Raw genomic sequence first — 21,783 nt, forward strand, 5'->3', positions numbered from 1 at the left:
ATTTCAACACTCTATTCTGAGAGTTGTCGTTTCTGTGAAAGAAAGTTCTTCTTTCGACTTGGCGCTGGGTTGATGGTTCATCTTTTTGTTCCCTTCGATCATCTTTCTTTCCTCCATGGTCAGGCTTCCTCGACGGCTTGAAGGCGTTAGTGTAGCTCTTGCGCTGAGTATCAGCCAAACGTTCTGCTACCACATAAGCATCCTCCAAGGTCTCCGGATTACTCCTTTCCACTTCGGATTGTGCCCACGACTGAAGTCCCAAAATAAACCAGTTCAATTTATCTTGTTCTTGCATATCTGGCACATCTAACATCAGCCTTTGATAGACCCTCACATAATCTCGTAAGGATCCGGTATGTTTCAATTCACCAACCATCCGATAGGCATGGCGTGTCGCATTCGGGGGCATGAAGTAAGTTCTCAACTCTCGCTGAAAATCATCGAAAGTGTCTATTGTGCAGATCCCCTTTTGAATGTCGAGCCTTTTCCTTCTCCACCATGCCACAGCGTCGCCTTCTAGCAATATAGCCGCAGTCTTGACTTGAAGGTCGTCCCCCATAACGCCTTGCAAGTCCAGGTAATACTCCACTTTGAATAAAAAGTTGTCGATCACTCGACTATCCCGAGTTCCATTGTATTTAGCTGGTCTCTGAACGTCGACCCTCGCTGGCCGATCGTCACCTCCACCTACAGAGATTTGTCGCTGTAGTGTGCGGTTCTTTACCTGAAGTTTCTTGACTTCAGCCTGTAACGCAGTCAATGTGCCAGTCAGTGCCCGATTCATGGCCACTAGGTCGGCCATTTGTCCCCGTAGTATCTTCATCTCGTCCTTCATTTCCCCGAAGGACTCAGCTGCATTACCCAACGCTTCTTCATGAGTAGTTACATCGGTAACCAGCTTGTTCACCATCTCGGTCAGGTCTTCCTGACCCTGGGATGTACCCATCTCGTCAGAATGGGCTACCCCCTTGCTCTTGGCACTTCGCAGATTATATTGAGTCGTCAGGGCTTTTCCTCTTCGATCAGCGATCGTTGGAGGTCTCTTTCGATCAACGATCGTCGGCGTGTAGTTGTACACCGACTATCCAACCGCTTTCCCAGATTGCCGAACATGGCTCTGATACCAGTTGTCACGAGCTGACAACTTCGGCACGTGCGGCGCGGCAAGAACCTGATTGCCCATGCCTTCAAACCACCGAACGGGGCGCAAAAGTAGTTTGAGAAAACAAGTGTATAAAGAATGCTTGTGAATAAAGAAATCTCGCAATGTATTCGCTTGGAAAATTAGTACATCACGAGAAAGATAAATAAGGAGAATGATCTCGACTTTACTTATGTAGGACGGTCGAGGCCTCTTACAGGATTCCCATGTTGACCACTCAAAACAAGAAATCCCAATACTTGACACTTAAACCGGTGGGAGGGTACTCCCTTACAAGTAAACATGCATAAGCAAATGACTCAACATAAGTAAAGGAAGCACAATGCAAAACAAAGCATATAGACTCCCAGACACAGAGGAACACTCCACATAACCGCATTTTAGGGCAAGGACACTAGACCTTCCCTCTCTTAATAAGACAGCGTAGAAGGAGTCAAAAGCTGGTGAAATCACACCTTGTGGCCCAGAAGGCTGATGTAGTTTTACTTTACTGCAGGGACCTGCAGTCCTCATACTTCAGTAACCTGCAGTCCTTCTTTGCATCCGAGAAGACTTAAGGTCCATTCATTTCTTCTCATTTCTTTGCTTTATCTCGAGTTAAAGCGGTATCGGATTTAGGTGTGTTGCGATCTCACTTTCAGCTGCAATTTGTTATAAAATAGTGTATATTTTATACTTTTTAACCCTTTCACAGTTCAAATAAGGGGTATTTTTGTCACTGACACCTCAACGCACAATTTTTCGTGGACAGTTTCGCTCACCTCGACCATAAAAGTGGAGAGTAGCACCAGTGGTCCTCGTACGATCAATAACCAAACAACCGTCTTCTGCTACTTAAAATCTCTGAACTCATGGCAGAGACAGGCAGATCTCCATTTCCTAGCACCATTTTTATTATCCTTCATCTCCTTCTGTCTCACCTTTTCGTCTCTGCAACTTCGGGTGGAAGCCCCTTTGTCTTTAATGACTTCCGTGGTTCCAACCTGACCTTAACGGGGTCTGCTATAGTCACAGGCCCTGGTGCTCTGCGCCTAACCAACAACTCGAACATCCTGTCTAGTGGCTACACCGGCCATGCTTTCTACCCTATGCCTCTGCGTTTCAGGGACCCGTCACTTGTTAACAGAACTTTCTCCTTCAGTAGTCGGTTCATCTTTGCCATTGTTTCGGAGATGCAGAATTCCGGATGTTGCGGCTTTGCGTTCACTGTGGCGCCCTCCTCCGATCTGCCCACAGCTGTAGCTGGCAACTTCATGGGCCTCGTCAACAAATCCACCGACGGCAAACCCTCCAATCACATATTTGCAGTTGAATTCGACACTCTGTCGGGATCGTCAGCGAACGATCCCGACGGTAACCACGTGGGCGTCGACATCAACAGTGTGACCTCCAACTTCACTGAGCCTGCGGCTTACTACACGGATGAGTCGACGAATCAAACGATTAATCTGCAAAGTGGTGAAAGCTTGCAGGCATGGATCGACTACGATGGCGTTTCAGGCTTGATCAACATAACCATAGCTCCTCTGTCCCACCCTCTAAGGCCTCACCGCCCCCTGATATCTTACCCTCTAAATTTATCTCCTCTTCTGCAAGAATTCATGTACGTAGGATTCTCTTCCAGCACCAAGTTGCTAATCAGTGAACACTATATCCTAGCATGGAGCTTTGCAATCAATGGAGAAGCTCCACCTCTGGACTTGTCAAAACTTCCCCGGTATCCAAAGATTAAACCGACTGGGAAAACCTCTAGACTCCTGCCATATACTTCAACCTTAGCACTCTTCCTTGTCACCACCATAGCCATTGCTTCCTATCTACTGTACAGAAGGTGGAGGCTTTATTCAGAGTCGGTTGAAGAATGGGAACTGGATTACCCTCACAGATTTCCCTACAAGGAACTTTATAGAGCAACCAAAGGTTTTAGGGAGAAGGAGCTGTTGGGCAGGGGAGGTTTTGGCAGTGTTTACAAAGGAGTTCTGCCCAGCAGCGGCTTGGAGGTTGCAGTCAAGAAGGTGACAAATGGTGCCACACAGGGGATGAGAGAGTTTGTAGCAGAGATATCAAGCTTGGGGAGGATGAGACATAGGAACTTAGTCCAGCTGCAGGGTTGGTGCAGGCGTGGAGAGGACCTGCTGCTGGTGTATGATTTCATGGTTAATGGAAGCCTAGATACCTTTCTTTTCAACCAGCAAAAGGTACTCCTTTCCTGGAAAGAAAGGTTCAAGATTCTCAAGGGAATTGCTTCTGGCCTGCTGTATCTGCATGAAGGGTGGGAGCAGGTGGTTGTGCACAGAGACATAAAGGCAAGCAATGTATTATTGGACGCTGACATGAATGGCAAGCTCAGTGATTTTGGCCTCGCAAAGTTCTATGACCATGGAAGCAACCCCCAAACGACTCGTGTTGTAGGCACACTGGGTTACATGGCACCTGAGCTCTCGCAGACGGGCAAGGCCACGACGAGTGCCGACGTCTTCTCCTTTGGCGCATTGCTTCTTGAGGTGGCGTGTGGAAGGCGGCCCATGGACTATAAGAAATCTGAGGAAGAAGTCATGGTGGTAGACTGGGTGCTCATGTGCTGGAGGAGGGGAAGGATACTTCATGCAGTGGATGAGCGGCTTGGTATGAATTATGTAAGGGAAGAGGCAGAATTGGTACTCAAGCTTGGCATCCTCTGCTCTCAGGCTGCACCTGAGGCTAGGCCTAGCATGATGCAGGTGGTTCAGTTTCTCAAACGGGATGCATCCATGGAGGACTTTGTAGTTGAAAATCTAGTCATGGAGTCTGATTGTAGGAGCTTTGAACAGGTAGTCCTCGCATACCCTTCTTCTGACAGGTTGTCGCTGAGCTCGCTTTGATCGAACTGACAATCATTTCTTCACTGTTCGAGCTAACAAGTTAACAAAATTTGAGCCGTAGCCGCTTTTTGCAGAGCAGTATGTGACTTTGTTGCCTTGATTGCTTACTTACTTTAAACAACAGAAACATTGTGCAGTTTTAATAGTTTCCCCGTTGAATATGTATAATTCCAACTTATGGCCCTGAGAGGGGCCGCGTTTGCTTCATTGAGTTGGTATATAATCTGCAGAATGAACGTGGAGCTGAGTTTGCTTCATGGTGTCTGTATATACTTCACAAAACATGCGTCATTCATTGAATGAAATGTCCTCATTAGTGTACTTCAGAGTACATAAGGCGCATTCTCATATAGTGATCGTGAACTAGCAGCAACATTTAGCATTCCGATATTATTATCCAAACAAAACTGTTGGCAAGACTAAAACATGTTGATCGTGGACTCGCATACAAGAAATCCAGTAAGGCCAATTTTTATATGTTAGCAGACAAGATATCCAAATGTTCCTTTTCCTTCGTTTGCCTTTCCCCTTTTCCAATTTCTGCAGAAAAAGAGGGAGAGTCATGGTCTTAGACATGTTCGCCAAGGGTAGGGATTTTATATCCCAAATTGAGCTTCCAGACAAGCATGGCAGGACTTCTTTCCAAAATGAATCGTGGATATGACAAGCGCAAATGCGAAAAGGCTGGTTTCACTTCACAAAAAATAGTGCTTAATTTATCCTGTTCTTGACATGAGTTCAGAAAGGGCAGGTCCCTCTTTCAAGTGGAGTCACATCAGAGAGTCTGATTTTTCAAACACATGTTTGGCCTCGAAGTCGTCAGAAGGTGGAAGGGTCCAAGGATTTCACAAATATTTTCTTGGCCTAAAGTTGCAGAAGTGGCGAGTGGATTAGAAAATAAACAAGCAAACAAATAAAAAGAAACTTGCCATAATTTGAAGGACAACGTAAGTGAAATGTTTTTCTCTTAATCACGAACTATGGCATGTGCAAATCTCCCCGCCTTGCCATCTCACTTCATTCGAAGTGGCAACTGTTCGGCGAATAGATTGAGTTCAATCCATGTTTTCCACCAGTTTAAGCATGAATTACCAACACCTCTCTCTCTCTCTCTCTCTCCCTCTCTCTCTTTTCTATAAAAGAGATTCACACGCACAACATATATCTGAACCAGCCTTTGTTCTGATAAAGTGATGATATTTCCATAACATTGGCAACAATATTTGTCATTGCAGCCCTAGGAACAGAAAAGAGGATCATGGTGGGATTGCTTTTGAAATGTTCAAGTGTATAAGGTATGCATCTCAACTGATCTCTTTTGTTCTTTTCACCGATAGCGAGATCAGAAGAGACGTCTGATTTTGGTATTCTTGACGCATTTTCCTTTTCTAGTGGACCAGAGGCCTTCGTTGCTTTCTTTGAATCATTAATGTGAACAGGGCGGGGCGTCAACAGGATATGTATTTACTCTCTCAGATCATGGGTAACTATCATCTGACTTGACTTGGAAATTTCATGACGAAGGGTCGTACCTGCTTTGAAGAAATCGGAAGCTATCAACTCATTTTGACAGGTTCAAATAATAAATTGTCTTCGACTTTTTCTGATTTTGAAATCTATAAGTATTCATATGCAAATGGATTAAATATGTGACTGTAAAATACATTAGATGTGGGTCCGCAATCAGATTTGGTGACCAATTCGTCAATACAGACCGCTAAGTTTGCAGGAGATTTTTCTTCGCTGTCCACATGGTGAAGATCACTTCAAATCCAAACCACTTGATGTGGATTGCTTCTTGGAGGTAAATCCATGTAAACTCAAAACTTCCATGTTTAGTAATCAGCCACACCAGACTCCATAAATTTTATTTAAGGCTAAACGATGACCTAAGACTAGTAGATGCACTAAAAGAAGGAAGGATATTGTGTTTTTGCAATACATATTCCTAAAATACGTGAGCTAAAACAAGTATTTTTGGTTTCATGAGATATAGTTTAATTATGGATGTTGTTCCTAGATCTAACAAACATAATTATTATGATTATGAAATCATATCCCGGTGTTGTTGAAACAGAACATTATAAGAGCATGTATTCTAAGAAAACATTGTTTTTCTTACCGATACGTACCCCCTTGGAAAATGGATTGTTCTCAATCATCGGTCGCATTTGATAGGGAGAGAGTGGGAGTGAGAGAGTTTAACAACTATTTTAATCTCATGATTATTTAATAGTTGTTAATATATATATATATATATATATATATATATATATATATCTGGCCGTCTATCGGCCTCCTGTGGCTGTCCTTAGTAGGTTTGATAAGATTATTCGTAAGTTTATCTGGAATGGGGATCGACCTTCGGATCGCCTTGCGCATTGGGATGTGGTTGTCTTTCCGCGTCTTCTTGGGGGGGCTGGGGTTACCAACCTTAGTCGGGCATGTGAGTCTTCTCTGTGTTCTTGGTGGTGGCGTCTGGCAACTGAGCATTCTCTCATCACCCAATTCATTTGTTCCAAATTCGACATGCCTTCCCCTAGCGTTTGGAATTGTTCCATCTCTCACCCATCTCCCTCTCACTTTTGAAAAGACATGTTTTCTGCCCTTCTTCTTTTCCTCCGCCTTGCTGACCTCTCTTCGTCCACATCCCCTTCCTGGCCTCTCTCACCTACCCGCGAGTTCACTTTTTCTTTTTGCTACCTGACCTCCTTTGGTCCTTCAGTAGCGTCACTCCCACCCCGATCCCTTTGGTCTCCTACCCTCTCTTCTCGTGCCATTGCTTTCGTCTGGCTTTTTCTTACTGGCCACATCAACACTTTTGACCACTTACAGCGCCTCGGCATCAGTTTGGCTAACCAGTGTTCCCTCTGCTGAGTCTCGGGTTCACCTTTTTACCTCTTGCCCTTTCTTCTTTAGTGTCCTAACTTTTACCTGGCTCTCTCTTGTTAGTAGTCTTCCAAACCCACCATCCATTCGTCTTATGTTTCTCTTTTGTCCTTCCCCTCACCTGTCTGCTTCCTGGGGTCGTGTTTGGAGGTCGTTGCTCATTTCAGCTTGGTGGCGCATTTGGGAGGAGCGCAACAACAGGGTCTTCAAGGACACCTTCTCTTCGTCAGTTTGTGTGGCTCGTCTTATGCAGAAGGATGTCCAGTTTGCCAGTCGGTTAAGGCACCGCGGTCCGTCTGCGGCTAGGTGACGGTGCCGCTCCTTCTTTCTTCTCTATTCACACCTTTCTTCTCACTGTGCATTGTATTGTATATTTCGTCTTTTGCTTTTGTTTTTGCAGATTGCTTTTGTATCTAGGAGACGTCTTGTCCCTAAATTTTGTTATATATTTTTCATTTTATCGGCTCTCTCTCTCTCATTGCGTTAGATCTATGACAATGGATATACACAACTCAACGGAGAAAGTCGATTTAGAAAATCCACCCAACCTTTATAAAGTCATGTTACATATCATTCGATGATATTGACCAAGCTAGTCTACACTAGTTCTTCATGGTGTTTTAAAGCTATGCAAATCAATCCATTGACTCGGTTTGATTCAGACCAGCACCCGGTCAGCCTACTAGCAAAACTCTTTTGCAGTCAAAACTTACAAGGACTGGGCCATAACTGTGCCCAACTTGGCTTGATTTGATCAGCCACACAAGTCTCCATATTTTTTATTTAAGGCTAAACGATGACCTAAGACTAGTAAATGCAGTAAAAGAAACGGAAAGTTCGCTTTTAGGATGTTCCCATTTATTTAGGTGCCAATAAGAAGAATATTGTGTTTTTGCAATACATGTTCGGATAATACATTATCTAAAACCATTATTTTTGTTTAATGAAATATAGTTTTATTATGGAAAAAGCTCTATTTTCCTATTTATTTGTTGATTGCTTTTTTTTTTTTTTAACGCCGAATGCCCAACTATGAGTGAAAAATGGTCGGTTCACAGGTTATTGGATATTCAAGGGATCGATCACTTAGCCATGAGCTTGCAGCATCACATCAATTGATTTATCCTGCAACGTTTCCATGTGAGTTTGTTAGGCACTTATTCTTACGTCTTATTGTATACGGTGTCAAAAATATTGTTTTCGGGTGCAAAACGGCGTGCTCAAATATACCAAGACAAAAAATTATTTTTTTCAAAAAAATTTCGGCAAACTTTTAAAAAGCGAAAATAATTAAAAATAAAATCTAAAAAATATGGAAATAAAATTCTGGTAATTAAAAATATAAAAAAGTGAACAATGCAAAAAAAGGAAAAAACCATAAAAAACTATGAAAAAAGGCAATACGGATGAATAAAACGCCAATAATGCGTGTTTTTTTTATTTTGACATTTTGCAAAAAGCATGTCATTTTCCCGTTTATTATGGCTGACTTATTTTTAATATTTTTGTCGTTTTTTTTTTTTTGAAATAAAGCACGTTCATTGGGACAATGGTTGTGCGAGTTTTGAGCTTCAGGCTTTTGTGGTTGGTTCGTGTTGACATTGTCCCTTGAAGACTGCCCCGTTTTGCCCAAGGCTAGCTGGATGCCCTTAGCATTCAAAAACAGGGTTTTTGATGAAATGAATCGTTGGTGACACATGTACCTGGCTTCTAATGAATGCTTGGTAAGAGAGCCTGAGATAAACCGTAGGGGTTTAGGATTCACACGATGTCTTCTAGGGAGTCCCCTGGTGATCCCCAGGGCATGCCCTGAGGAGGACCTGTGGGAGCATCTGAAACCTATAGAAGCTTCAAAGCATATTGAAACAGAGGAAAAGGAGCAGAGGACGATGATGATTTTGGGAACCGATGCTTCGTGGGTGGACATCGTCTCCATGCAGGAGAAACCGAACCTGGCAGACCTGCCAGAAGCGACTGTGCAGGTTAGGGAGGAAGGGCTAGTTGTAACGCTCCACCTAGAAGCTTGTTGTTTGCTGGTATGTCCTTTCTGCTTCTCGGCTATTACTGGTATGCTGGGTGGAAGCTCATGGCCAGGGCTTGACTAGTACGTGCTTGAAGAAATGAGAGGCAAATAAGGAACCCTAGGTTCTTTGTGATTGGCAATGGGCAGTTCATGATTTTTGTCGACTCTGAAAAGGCTCTGAGAGTCGTCTTGCAGAAAAGAGAGTGGATGCTGGGGTCCTAGGTGCTGGTGGAGCCCTGGTCAGAAGATGAAGATTAAGGAGGAGGAGAAGGTTGTGATGTAGATTCAGCTCTCAGGTCATCTCGCGTTGTGGTGGAATGACTCGATCCTCTTCCAGTGGATCGCTGGAAGATATTTGAAATGGTCGAATAGTATGTGAGTCCAAAAATGAGAAAAGGATGTTCGTGGCATAGAGATAAGGAGGTGATCTCTCAACTTCCATAAAAAGATAATGAAGAATCCGTTATCTTTGGGAGAAGATAGATACAGATCTGATGAATTTTCCTCACCAAGATTATTGGAATCAATCAAGCCTATCGATATCTGCTAGAGGATTCTCTTAAAATCTCTCATAAAACTGTTTCCATCTTAATCTAGTGTATTCAAATCTATATAAGGAGTTGTATCCTTGCTGTAAAAAAACACATAAAATGAAGAAAAAGAAAACCCCTTTTTCTCTCTCGTGGATGTAGGCTAATAAGCGGAACCACATAAATCATTGTTATACTTTGTTTCTTCTTTGTATCCCTTATTTTTGTCATATACGTTTTTTAACATGGTATCAGAGAAAGGCTTACATGAGCACTAGAGCTGATTTGTGCGAGAATAGAGGATGATTGAGCTGCTGCCAGAAAATAGAGAGTTACCGGTGAAAATTTTGCCATCACGGCGACTGCGCCCCCAATCTCCAACCGGAATTGGGATTTTCTGCAATCTGGTGACTTGTTCCCTCAAATTCCTTTGTTATTTAGTTTCCTGTGTTTCGTATTGATCAATTCTGTATTCAATTGGGAAAAACAACAATTATGTCGAGGGCAAAAGGCGGCAGAGAAATGAGTTGACGTCCTTCAAACCAGTGGAATTGACTATCGAGCAGGTTTCGGCCTGAAACCTGAGTTCTTGGAGGAGTTACTAACGAAGATTCAGATCAATTTGAGCTTCCAGGAAAGAATGCCCAAATTCAAAAGTATTGCCTCCTTCGAGAGCTGAATGTGTTCACCGGCGAGGCGGAGCCTCGATTGCATCCCCAATTCTTCCACAGATTGGGTTAAGTCTATCAATCCGATGACGAATTCTAACTACAGACTCATACTGAATATCTCCTTAACTGGATTCGGATTTGGTGTGGCTTTTGAGCTGAATTTCCAGCTACAGAACCTGTGGTCGAACATTCCCAGGCGCTGTGAACAGGTGCTGCTGCTGAAAGTGAACGCATCCGCCGGCGCTTACCAGTGATCGTCACCCCCAAAATCTATCATCTCCTGTGGTTCAATTGTCAATCTGGTGACACTTCTTAACCTAGGAACTCTCTGCAATTATTCTGGTGTCCAGCAGTAACTTCTGTCTTGTTCTAACTTCTGTCTTGTTCTATTGGAGCTTAGAAACTGCACCCGAAGTGTGAAGTAGCTGTGTCGAAGATCGCTGGCCAACTGCTTCCCCTGCTCTCCTCCACCACCGCTTCTCCTTCTTTGATATAGAACTGTTTTTCTCATTCTCGGAAGTAGCGGGCATTCAATTTTTTTGATCATGGCCGATACCCTCAACAATCAAGCAGCAGCAGCTCTAGCAGTTTGAAAGGAGGAAACGATCAAAGTCATGGGATACTTAAGATCATCTCTATTCTTCTCAACGACACCAATGATCTCAATTGGGCTAAAGCTGCCCATCTTTTGCTGAGTGGGCGATCTAAAGTGGGATATATATCAGTGGAAAAATCATGCCTCCAGCAAAGGATGATCCTCATCATGAAGATTGAGAATTTGAGAATGACATGGTAATGGCTTGGCTTATAAATTCGATAGAACCTCACATCTCTAGCTTATTTCTATACAAGGAAACAACAAAAGATGTATGAGATACTTTGAAGGAGATGTACAACGAGCAAATTTATCTTGCCCTTTAGGCTGGGCATCGGGTCGGGCCGGCCTGGTAAAAATGTGAAAACCAAAGCCCGGTATAGGAAACGGGCCAGCCCGAGGCCCGGCCCATTTAGAAACGGGCCGGGCCGGGCCCATGCATTATCGGGCCTCGGGCATAAATCAAAGGCCGAGGCCCGGCCCGGCCCGATTATTAAAGCGCCGGGCGGGCTGGACCGGGCTTTTGGGTGGGTTGGGCCGAGCTTTCCTTTTCTTCATTTTTTCCCTTTTTTTAAGTTTTTGAATACCCTAACCTTCTTAACCCTAACCCCAATATCGAAAAGAGTCAATATGGAACTGGACAATGGAAGCCAGCCGCCGCCATCCACTTCCCACCACCAACCTCTGCCGGCTACAGCGGACTCTCCACGGCCTTCTTTCTCTGTCGCCTTCGCCCAACACCTCCTCCTCCGATAAACCCATGTTAACAGTGACCCATAGAGGGAAAGATACACCCACGTCTAACAAAAAAAAAACAGTAAAATCTGATTTTATAATTGATTTTCTTAAGTGATGTTTCTTTGGTTCCATGGTTTATTGTGATATATGGCTTTTCGCTTATTCTCCTTTTGGATACCAGTAACTCAATGTCAAACTCAGCTTTAGAAGTCATGGAGATGTAACCGCCCCTCTAGAAGTGAGCAAATTGCATGATACTTGGCCAGAGAAGCACCTCTATGAAAGACTATGGGTAAGCTTGCAAGTGGGAAGATGATTATATACCATTAAAGACTTCTGTAGGACCTGTGCTGTATATCTGCTTTTCAACTTCATGCTGAAATTAGTTTTTGTCTTTGTTTAGGTGAGTGCGAAGGAAGTGAGAGAACATTTCAAATGGATGGACACACTAGACAAACTGTTAAGTATGCTGACTGCAACTTGTGAACAGAAACCTCAGCCCCGAGCAACAATAGTAGTAGACAAGCCGACAAATAAGTCGACTGCAACTTGTAAACAGAAATCCTAAAAGCAGAGCCAGGCTGCATTTCAGTGTCTTGTTGATCAAAATTTTGGAACCAACAGGTTGGACATCCGAGTTTAGCTTCGACAACTAGTGTGCTTGTTAATTGAGAAGAGAACAAAATACACTTTCTTAGTCTTGTAAATTGTGCTTGTTAATGGAGCAGAATAACATTGTGGATGTACTCATATTCCCAATCTTAGGCTTTCCACGTTTTTTCCAGATACCACTTTCTTAGTCTTGTAAATTGTATTTGACTTTTTTTTAAATATGACGACTTACCTAACCTCTACCAAGTTGCATTACATACATTAGTATTGGTTTCAATAATCAATGTTTTTGGTTTGTTTTGTTTGAACCAATCTAGATTATCTATTTGAAATCATCATAGTTTCAAATGAAAAAAATCAGGTTTACCTGCTATATAAGCAGCACATATATATATATAGCGGTGAAGAAATCACTACTAAAAGAACTTCCTTTTGCAACCGCGTCCATCATTGCCAATAACCAAAGAAACTATTGCCAATGATATTATTGGGAACAACCCTTATCCTAACATAAGACTTTTCCCTATGCTGAAAAGGGCAAGGGCAGCCTTTAGTTATCTGCTAGGGCAAGAGTCTTTCCCAATAATCTCATTGGCAATGGCATTAAGGCTATTGGCTACGATAAGAGCCATTGCCAATAGCATGTATTGTAGTTGTGACTCATCTTAGTGAAGCTGGCGACGATGTTGCAGAATGATTGGCAGTTGATAAATAGACAGGCGCTTGGAGTCATTCACTTGACACTGGCCAAGAACTGTCACTTTCAATGTCGTCGATGAGAAGACCACCGCGGCTTGATGAAGGCGCTATAAGATATGTATGAAAAACCCTCTGCTTATAATAAGGTTTATCTTATGCATCGTTTATTTCATTTGAAGATGACTGAAGGTGCTTCAGTTGCTGATTATATAAATGAGTTTAATGTGATCATGTCTCAATTGAGTTCTATGGACAATAAATTTAATGATGAAGTTCAAGCCTTCATTCTTTTGTCATCGCTGCCTTGAAATTGGGATGCGACTATAACTGTAGTGGGTAGTTCTAGTGGGTCTAACATGTTAAAATTTATCGATATTCTAGACCTGACTTTGAGCAAAAATATTCATATAAGAGAAGCATGAGAGACTTTTTCTGTTGCCCTGAATATTCAAGGTAGGGGAATGACGAACCAACACAATCAAGAAAAGGCAGACCTAAATCGAAAGGAACGAGTCCATTCAAACCTCGAGAAGAAGGATGCTGGAACTGTGGACATCCGGGTCACCGAAAAATGATTTCAGATTACTGAAAAAAAAAACCAAAAGCAAGAAGAGGAATGTGCAAATGTTGCCACAGAGGACATACATGATGCCCTAGTCTTGAGTCTGCATAGCTCTATTGAATCTTGGATTTTAGATTTTGGTTTATCTTTTCACTCTACTTCATGTAAGGAAAGTATGCAAAATTACTTTTGCAAGCAATTTTAGAAATGTCTATCTTGCAAATGAAGAACCACTAGATATTGTAGGGAAGGGTGATGTCCATATACAAATACAGAATGAGCATGCGTTAAAACTGAAAGTTAGACATGTTTTGGGTCTAAGGAGAAATCTAATTTCTATAAGTCAGCTTGACGATGAGGAGTATGTCACTATGTTTATTGTAGGATGTTGGAAGATAATCAAAAGTACAATGGTTCTAGCATGATGCAACAAACTAGATACTCTATATATGATTGTAGATATTAAAGACACAATGGTTGTAACAAAATGCAATGACAACTCATTGCTATAACATTACATACTTGTACATATGAATATAAAAAAGGATGAAAATTATGGCAGCAAAGAACAAATTGTCTGATTTAAAATTTGTAGAAGTTGGGCTTTGTGAATACTGTACCTTTGGGAAGCAAAAAAGGGTTAGTTCCTCCAAAGTCGGGTGACCACTGAAGGAGGAGAAGTTGAAGTTAGTGTACACAGATGTTTGGGCACCAGCCCCTGTTTGTTTACTTAGAGGATCACTCTATTATGTTACATTCATTGATGTTCTCTTGGAGAATCTCTCTATTATGTCACATTCACTGATGACTACACCCAAAAGGTATGGATTTATTTTTTGAAAAAACTAAATCTGATGTCTTCGATACTTTTAAAAGATGGAAAGCTGAAGTTGAAGATCAAATTGACAAGAAAATGAAATGTCTACGATCAAAAAATGGATGTCAATATGATGACAATGAGTTCAAGGACATTTTTGCAAACAATGGAATTCAGATGGTGAAAACAATTAAAAAAAAAACATAACAAAATGGGTTGTTGAACACATGAATATAACCTTGAATGCAAAAAGGGTCAGGTGCAAGAGATTGCATTTTGGTCTGCCCAAGTGCTTCTAGACTGACACCATTAGTACTCTGCCCTATCTGATCAATCAATGACCCTCTGTTCCCTTGAATTACAGAATACCTAAAGAAGCCTAGATAGGAAATGAGGTAAATGTTTCACACTTAAGAAGTTTTGTTTGTGTTTCTTATGTGCATGTTGACTCTAATGATAGAGATAAGTTAGATGTAAAGTTGAAGAAATGTTATTTCATTGTTTATGGCAATGATGAATTTTATTATCGCTTCTAGGATGATGAAAAAAAGGAAAATCATCAGACAAAAAAATGTAATTTTCAACGAAACAACACTTACAAAGATAGGGACAATCTTGCTCTGGAAAGGACAAAAAAATCAAGAAGCAAGTAAAGAGTATGTTGAATTGGAAGAGGTTTTTGAAGAGAATATAGTCAGAAATAACTTCAAAAATGTTGAGAACAACCAATTGAAACAAAATCCTAGAACGCCTCAAGCACAGTTGACGAGATCAAGTAGGACACCAAAACCAACTCAAAGGTATTCTCCTACCTTGCATTATTTATTGTTGACTGATGCTAGGAACCAAAATGTTTGTATGAAGCAATGCAGGAAAAAAATTTTGTCAATTAGGAGTCAACAATGAATGAGGAAATGAACTCCTTGCACATGAACCAAACATGAGTGCTAACTGAGGAATCAATTTGGAGAAAGGGCTACGCATAATAAATTAGTCTATCGAATAAAAGAAGAAACTGATGGTAGCAAGAGGTACAAGACAATGGTAGTGGTGAAGTGTTTTTAGCAAAAAGGATGTATTGATTACACTGAAATATTATCTCTATTTGTTAAATTGACTACGATTCGATTGGTGCTGAGTTTGGTTGCAGCCGAAAATCTAGCAGTCATCACCTTGCACAATCTCGCACATGTTACATCATATACGTATCTTACACATTGATTAAGGCACAATCATTATCTCATGTGGATGATCTCACACAAGTTGTCTCTTCATGCAATCATATCTTATATGTAAGACAATGTACTAATGAACAATAAGGTGCACTGTGAAGGCCATATTGTATGTCATAATATCGGTTGTATGAAGCACCGTGAAGGCCATAGTATATGACACAAAACACAAGCATCAACATTTTCTTCTTTTCTGCATCAACATATTTTCTTTTTTGCACTTTCTTCACCTTTAGATCCTCTGCAAGTGCTTGTTCGATTTCATTGAAGGTTCATTCATAAAAAAAATTCTTGCAAGAAGCCATTGCCTTTGTCATTTAACGCCAACGAACAAGAAAGCACAATGACATTATTATGAATTCACTATCTTTTCTTTCTAATGACATTCCAAGCATTTTTGCTTCAAGACCAAGCTTTCTTCACCTGCAACCTCTCTTCAATAGGGACCTCTCTCTCCTTCTTTTCTCTTACAGATCCTCCTTCATTGCGAGAAGCAATACATGTTATGAATGCATTTTCTGTTCGTGCAATATTAGGGCATTGAAGTAAACATACACATTGTACATTCTCTGTCACAAAGGTCAGAACTGAACTTCATATATAGATAGTAGGGCCCACCCCCTATGTATGCTCGTTGTTTGCACAGGGTAGTGCATAGAACTCACTCTCTCATAATGGGCAACACTTGCATGTCAGGAAGTTTGCTTGTTCTACTGCTAACTGCATCCGTCCAACTAATGGAGGCTTCCCTGCAACGATGACCTGATTTACCACTAGAAGAACTGCATCTTTGCCCACTTGCTATGTCAATTATGTGGGGCATTAACCTAACAAAAACAACGTGAGCCCTTTTATGGGTTTTCCATCATGTTTCCCAATGCATGAACTCATTCATTACTTAAGTCATTGCTCATTTTTTTAATTTTAAGTTCTTTATTTCCATATAATGGACACCTAAGCATTTTCTTGGGGAGGGCATCATGATGCAGATGACTGCATGTAGTGTGCCTTAGGCAATGGCATAGCCACATTGTGACTGGTGTGGGCATAGCCATTAAAAAATAGTAAAGGCATAGTATGAGATAATGAGGTAGCGCTATTAGTGAGATAAAAAAACGAAGACACTTTTTTATTGCTTAAAGGGGTATATTGGTGATAATGATGCATGTACGAACTGAAAATTTTACCTTTATCGAATCCTCAAATCTCCTTTTTGTAGTTTCCTTTTTTTGTCCCTACAAAAAGCTTCTTTTTGTATTCATCATGGGTATTTTCTGTCACTATTAAAATGGTGCATGAAATTTCATACATGGAGACGACTTATATAACCAACTTCGACTTAGCAGAGGCAGTGTGTCTTCAATTTGGTGTCATTCTTCTTTCCATTGACCTCAATAAACAATGCCCATGGAATTAATCTAATGACAGAGCTCTCAGTCGGCCCCCCATGCCTAACAAACTATACTATGCCCCTTGGGGTATGCACCTTTTCTTTCTTTTAACGTTTATAGCCAGGTTCTTAGATTTTTTTTGTTCCAAAATTATCTTCCTGATTTCACATCACTCCAAGAATAATTCAATCAACTTTGTTATTAAATAAATCAAAAGAAGATTTGGTGCTAACTGCCAGAGTAGCTGCGCCATATGAGCAGTTAAGTTTCCCAATAACCATGTATTTAAAAATCATAGATGGATCACCTAATCTTGAAAAAACACGTCCCCATAATTTTTTTAAAGGTCATGTTCATGAATAATTCAAGAATGAAGGACGAACAAGCTCGGGCAGCACAAATTAAAAATATTTTGGAAAACTTGTCAACCAACCGCGGTTTATTTAGTCACCACAAAGGTCTCTCTCTCTCTCTCATATATATATATATGCACACGAGTTGCCTTTTCATCCTTTATGCCATGAAAATCAAACTAGAAGCTTTATTTTCCCATGCCGCTATATTTTCTGTTTATATTTTGCAACAACTTGTGGTTGAGCATATTTTGGTATCCGTTTATCAACGGCAAAAAGGACATCCAAGCGGTAAGCGACATTTAAATGTTCTATGTGGATATATGTGGCCATATCAATTAGCTGACTGGTTGGATCTATGTGATCACCCTCATGATCTTGAATCCATTTAGCTAATATTAAGGGGGTCTTTGATGAGGCCAGAATTGTGGGATTCTAGAACTAAAATTCTGGTTTTGGTGAAATAGGAATTATGCTATCAAACAAAGAAATTGATTCAAGAATTATAGGCTCATCCTTGAATAAAAAATATGGAATTGTAATTCTACCATAAGGGGTGGAATTATGATTCAAGAATTTTAGAATCTTTTTATTTTTCTTCAGAGTACATGTCATGATAGTCTTAATTCATTCATTCTAAAATTAATTTTAATTCTTATTTAATCATTTTTCATTCTGGAATAAAAATTCCAAACAGTCAAATACAAAGGGAAATTAGAACTTAAATTTTCATTCCAATTACTAGTTTGAAGTGTAATTTTGTTTCTACAATTTCAATTTTAGAATCAAAATTCAACCATGAAATGCCTGTAATCAAATTTAGTTTGTTATGCATTTCGTAACAGAGTCTGAGTCCAAATCCAATAGCCGACTGATATTGATAAAGATTAAACCTGATTACATATACACGTGAGATCTTATGTGAATCTGTAAATTTGATTTTAGTATGATTACATATTATCCATTTAATTGATTTAAGTAAATGTTGACAATGAACATCAGCCCTTCAATTTATTTTTAAGATCATAGCAACAAGGTTAATTGCGAAAAAAAAAAATCTTTAAACATCACATTTACACAGTCTAATTTTTGTCTTTTACATAATGGCCTGGTTTCTACCAATTTCCAGATGTACATATAAGTAAGTAATTGGTAAATAACAGACCATCATATGTATATATAAGTAATTGGTAAATACCAGACCTCTTAGGTAAGAAATAAAAACCAAACCTCATAAATTTATGATAAATAATATTTTAAACAAAATGTGATCTTAATATGTTTCTAAAAACACTAATTTATTTTAAATTATGTTTTAGCTCAAGTTATTTTTGTAAAACATTTCATTTTTCTACTATCAAAGTTTCGGTGTCATATGAGCCATTTATTTTTTATTATTAAAATAATATTATTAAAGAAAAAAAAATGATAACTTAATACATGTTTCCTCTCAAATCAACATCAAATCCTTTTAAGCTCACATCTATAAGGTTAGATTGCGAAAAAAAAACAAAAACAAAAAACACTTCAATGTTTAGTTTTAATTGGTTTGGTTTTTATTCCTTACTAAAGTGGTCTGGTAGTGACCAAACTCTTTCTCTCTATCGATATATATAGGGAGAGAGAGAGAGAGGGATTGGACACTGCCAGACCACTTAAGTAAGGGATAAAAACCAAACCTCTTAAATTAATGTTAAAAGGTGTTTTAAACAAAATGTGAACCTTCGAATGCATTTGCAAACACTAATTTAATGTAAAATCATGTTTTGTTTTAAGTCATTTTTTGTAAAATAAATTGATCTTTGTACTATCAATATTTTGATACTATAATAGACATTCATTTTTTATTATTTAAAAAACATTATTTAAGAAAGAAAACAACCAACTTAATACATGTTTCTGACAAAAACAACCAACTTAATACATGTTTCTGACAAAAACACTCTTAAGATCATATCTACATGGTTAGATTACAAAAAGAACATTTTTATAATTAATTTTAATGTCTGTTTTTTGTCTCTTACTCAAGTGGTCGGGTTTTTAATGATTGATATTGCATATGATTAAAGTAATTCATGTGGTTGGCCAACTTTAAGGCTTTAATAATGTCAAATATAAGAGTAGGTGGCCAAAAACAGGTCAACCGTGACCTATGGGCTTTGCATCTCTACACAGTTGGTTTTCGTTGATCATTATAGTAATAGATATCCAACTAATGACAAATCTCTTCATGAAACTCAGACCTCGTTTCTCAAAGGTTTCTATACATATATTTACGATTCAAATTTATGATGTCCTTTCCATTTGATATATAACATTATATAAGTTTTTTTCCGTCTAATGGAGCAAGTACATTCTATAAGTTGTTGGGTAAAATCTTTGGACATACGCATCTCTAATCACGAATAAAAAATAAGGCATAAAATGTCTAAATTTATAAAAATATAAGAGGGGCTTTAAACGGTACTATCAGAATCGGCCTGAATCACGCGATTCGAATGGAATTGATGGCAACTGAATTTGCTTCTGAAGCCAGTTCAACAGTGCCACTCCACAGCCTTGAATTTCTTTTTTTTTAATATATGTTCAACATTTCTTATTTTTATTATTTTTGTAAATAAATGTGTTTGTTCTAAAAATATTCTATGACATTATGGCAGATTTACAACTGACTCAGCTGAATAGGTGTCGAACACTGGTTTTAGAAAAAATGGTTTTTCATTGGGTGGACATAACTTCATGCATATAGATGAAGACATTATGATTCATGGCATGGGGACAGCTTAGAACTTTTGACTGAAAATAGCTGATTATCATCTTAAAAATGGTAGTTATTCGTTCTTTAAGTATTACCCGGGTAAGTTGAAGAAGAAGAAACCTACCTACTGCTTCCTTCTGAAATCAGAATCAGCCATTCAACTCGCCTGGTGTGAGTAGGCAACGGGCTCGACGTCCATTGACGTCACTCTTCTCATGTCGAAGACATTGAACCACATTGCCTTTTCCAGTGGGATCTTCTCTCATGCCAAGCTCAGACATGGCTCTGTCACCACCAAACGCCCTTCTGTGTGCTTCTCTTCCTCTTCCTCTTCTTTTGGTTGTTCTTCTGCTTCATCTCTCCAAGTTTCATGCTTTGACTACCAACAGTTTCATCTACGACAATGGCTTTCGTCCAGTCAATCTGACCTTAACAGGTGAATCTGTGATCACTTCGTCTGGCGCTCTGCAATTGACCAATCGTCGCGGTCTATGGAGCATGGGCCATGCGTTCTACCACGATCCTCTGCAATTCAAGGATCCTTCAGATGCTTCGAACACCACTGCATCTTTTAGCACTCAATTCATCTTCGCCATCGTCTCTGGAATTGAAACGCTTAGAGGCAGTGGTTTCACGTTTGCTGTCGCCCCTTCAATGCTGCCCAACACAACTGGTGGAGACTATGTAGGCCTTGTGAGAAACTCCAGCAATGGCAACTTCTCAAATCATGTATTTGCAGTGGAATTCGACACGGTTTTGGGGACATGGTCGAGGGACATTAGCGACAACCATGTGGGCGTCGACATCAATGGAGTAATATCCGACACCTCCCAAACTGCTGCTTATTTGACAGACGATGGTGAGAATGAAACGATTGATCTGAAGTCGGGGAAGATGATCCAAGCATGGGTAGACTACAATGCAAATGAAAAGTTGCTTAACTTAACCCTAGCTCCGATCCCATTTGCCTCCAAGCCAATCAGGCCTCTTATATCATACTTTGTTGATCTATACCCTGTTCTTCTTGACGTCATGTACGTTGGTTTCACTTCCGGCACCTCGAACTCTGCGAGCGGTCACTACATTTTGGCATGGAGCTTCACAATCAATGGAAAATCCCAGGATCTGGACCTCTCAAACCTCCCCAAGATCTCCAAGAAAGAAGTACCAATATGGAAGTCTGCTAGTTTCCTGCCTTATACTACTGCCTTCACAGCACTGTTTTTCATTATGCTTGTTGAACGTTACTTCCTGTAACAGTCGAAGAAGATCGCCCAAAATCAAGGAATCAGAGATTGCCCAAAATCAAGGAATCAGAGATCGCCCAAATCAAGAGGATGAGTTGTTAGACGTTGAAGATTGAGAAATCACAACGAATTAGGAATGATGATCTTGTACGAGCAGAAATCAGGGATATGATCGTTTCTTAATTCTTATCTAATTGCCTCTATATATACCTTGTAAATGATTCATAGAAAGACAATGAGAAATACCATTTCTTGCTCCTCACCATCGTTCCTATTCCTCTTATTTTAACATGGTATCAGAGCCAGGTTCTGTGATTTTGGATGCTGGTCGTCTTCCCCTTTTTCTAAGGGCAGCCCTTGTCCTCACTCGAGCGTCTTCTCTGTTCGAGTGTTATTGCATCGGCCGATAGAACCCAAAACATACCGTCCGCTCGAACGTCTGCTTCTCTGCATCGAAATCACCTACTGTAGAGAAATCACCCGTTCGAGTGTTTCTGCATCTGCATTGCTGTGCTGCAAGTCCTGCGCGGGGGAAGGGAAAGGCCGACAGTCACTAACCGTCTATAGGAAACGGTGTTGTTGCATCCAGAAGTTTGAGGGTTTCTGGGGCCCTTGCTTCTCTGCATCGCCCGAGCCTTCTGCC

The 21,783-nt window shown here is 40.2% G+C and overlaps 2 protein-coding genes across 7 annotated transcripts; both read left to right on the forward strand.

Moving 5' to 3' along the window:
- The first annotated feature begins 1,471 nt into the window (after window positions 1-1,471).
- LOC116250283 (L-type lectin-domain containing receptor kinase SIT2-like) lies at window positions 1,472-12,331 on the forward strand. Of its 6 annotated transcripts, none has more exons than XM_050076891.1 (8): window positions 1,472-3,972; window positions 5,259-5,318; window positions 5,416-5,596; window positions 5,693-5,827; window positions 9,721-10,438; window positions 10,537-10,928; window positions 11,651-11,761; window positions 11,873-12,331. In XM_050076891.1, exons 1-2 carry the CDS (start codon window positions 2,014-2,016, stop codon window positions 5,262-5,264), a joined length of 1,965 nt encoding a protein of 654 aa, XP_049932848.1. In that variant the 5' UTR covers window positions 1,472-2,013; the 3' UTR covers window positions 5,265-5,318; window positions 5,416-5,596; window positions 5,693-5,827; window positions 9,721-10,438; window positions 10,537-10,928; window positions 11,651-11,761; window positions 11,873-12,331. The 6 variants fall into 6 exon arrangements, 5 of the variants coding, with proteins under 5 accessions (XP_049932848.1, XP_049932849.1, XP_049932845.1 ...); XM_050076892.1 differs by having other exon boundaries at window positions 5,463-5,596; XM_050076888.1 differs by having other exon boundaries at window positions 1,473-4,101.
- Window positions 12,332-19,151: 6,820 nt separating this feature from the next.
- On the forward strand, window positions 19,152-21,434 carry LOC126409919 (L-type lectin-domain containing receptor kinase IV.1-like). The gene has a single exon (XM_050076826.1). It carries the CDS (start codon window positions 20,158-20,160, stop codon window positions 21,148-21,150), a length of 993 nt encoding a protein of 330 aa, XP_049932783.1. The 5' UTR covers window positions 19,152-20,157; the 3' UTR covers window positions 21,151-21,434.
- The last annotated feature ends 349 nt before the right edge of the window (window positions 21,435-21,783 follow it).

The sequence above is a fragment of the Nymphaea colorata genome, chromosome 3 (genome assembly GCF_008831285.2).
Source record: "Nymphaea colorata isolate Beijing-Zhang1983 chromosome 3, ASM883128v2, whole genome shotgun sequence".
Classification (NCBI taxonomy): domain Eukaryota; kingdom Viridiplantae; phylum Streptophyta; class Magnoliopsida; order Nymphaeales; family Nymphaeaceae; genus Nymphaea; species Nymphaea colorata.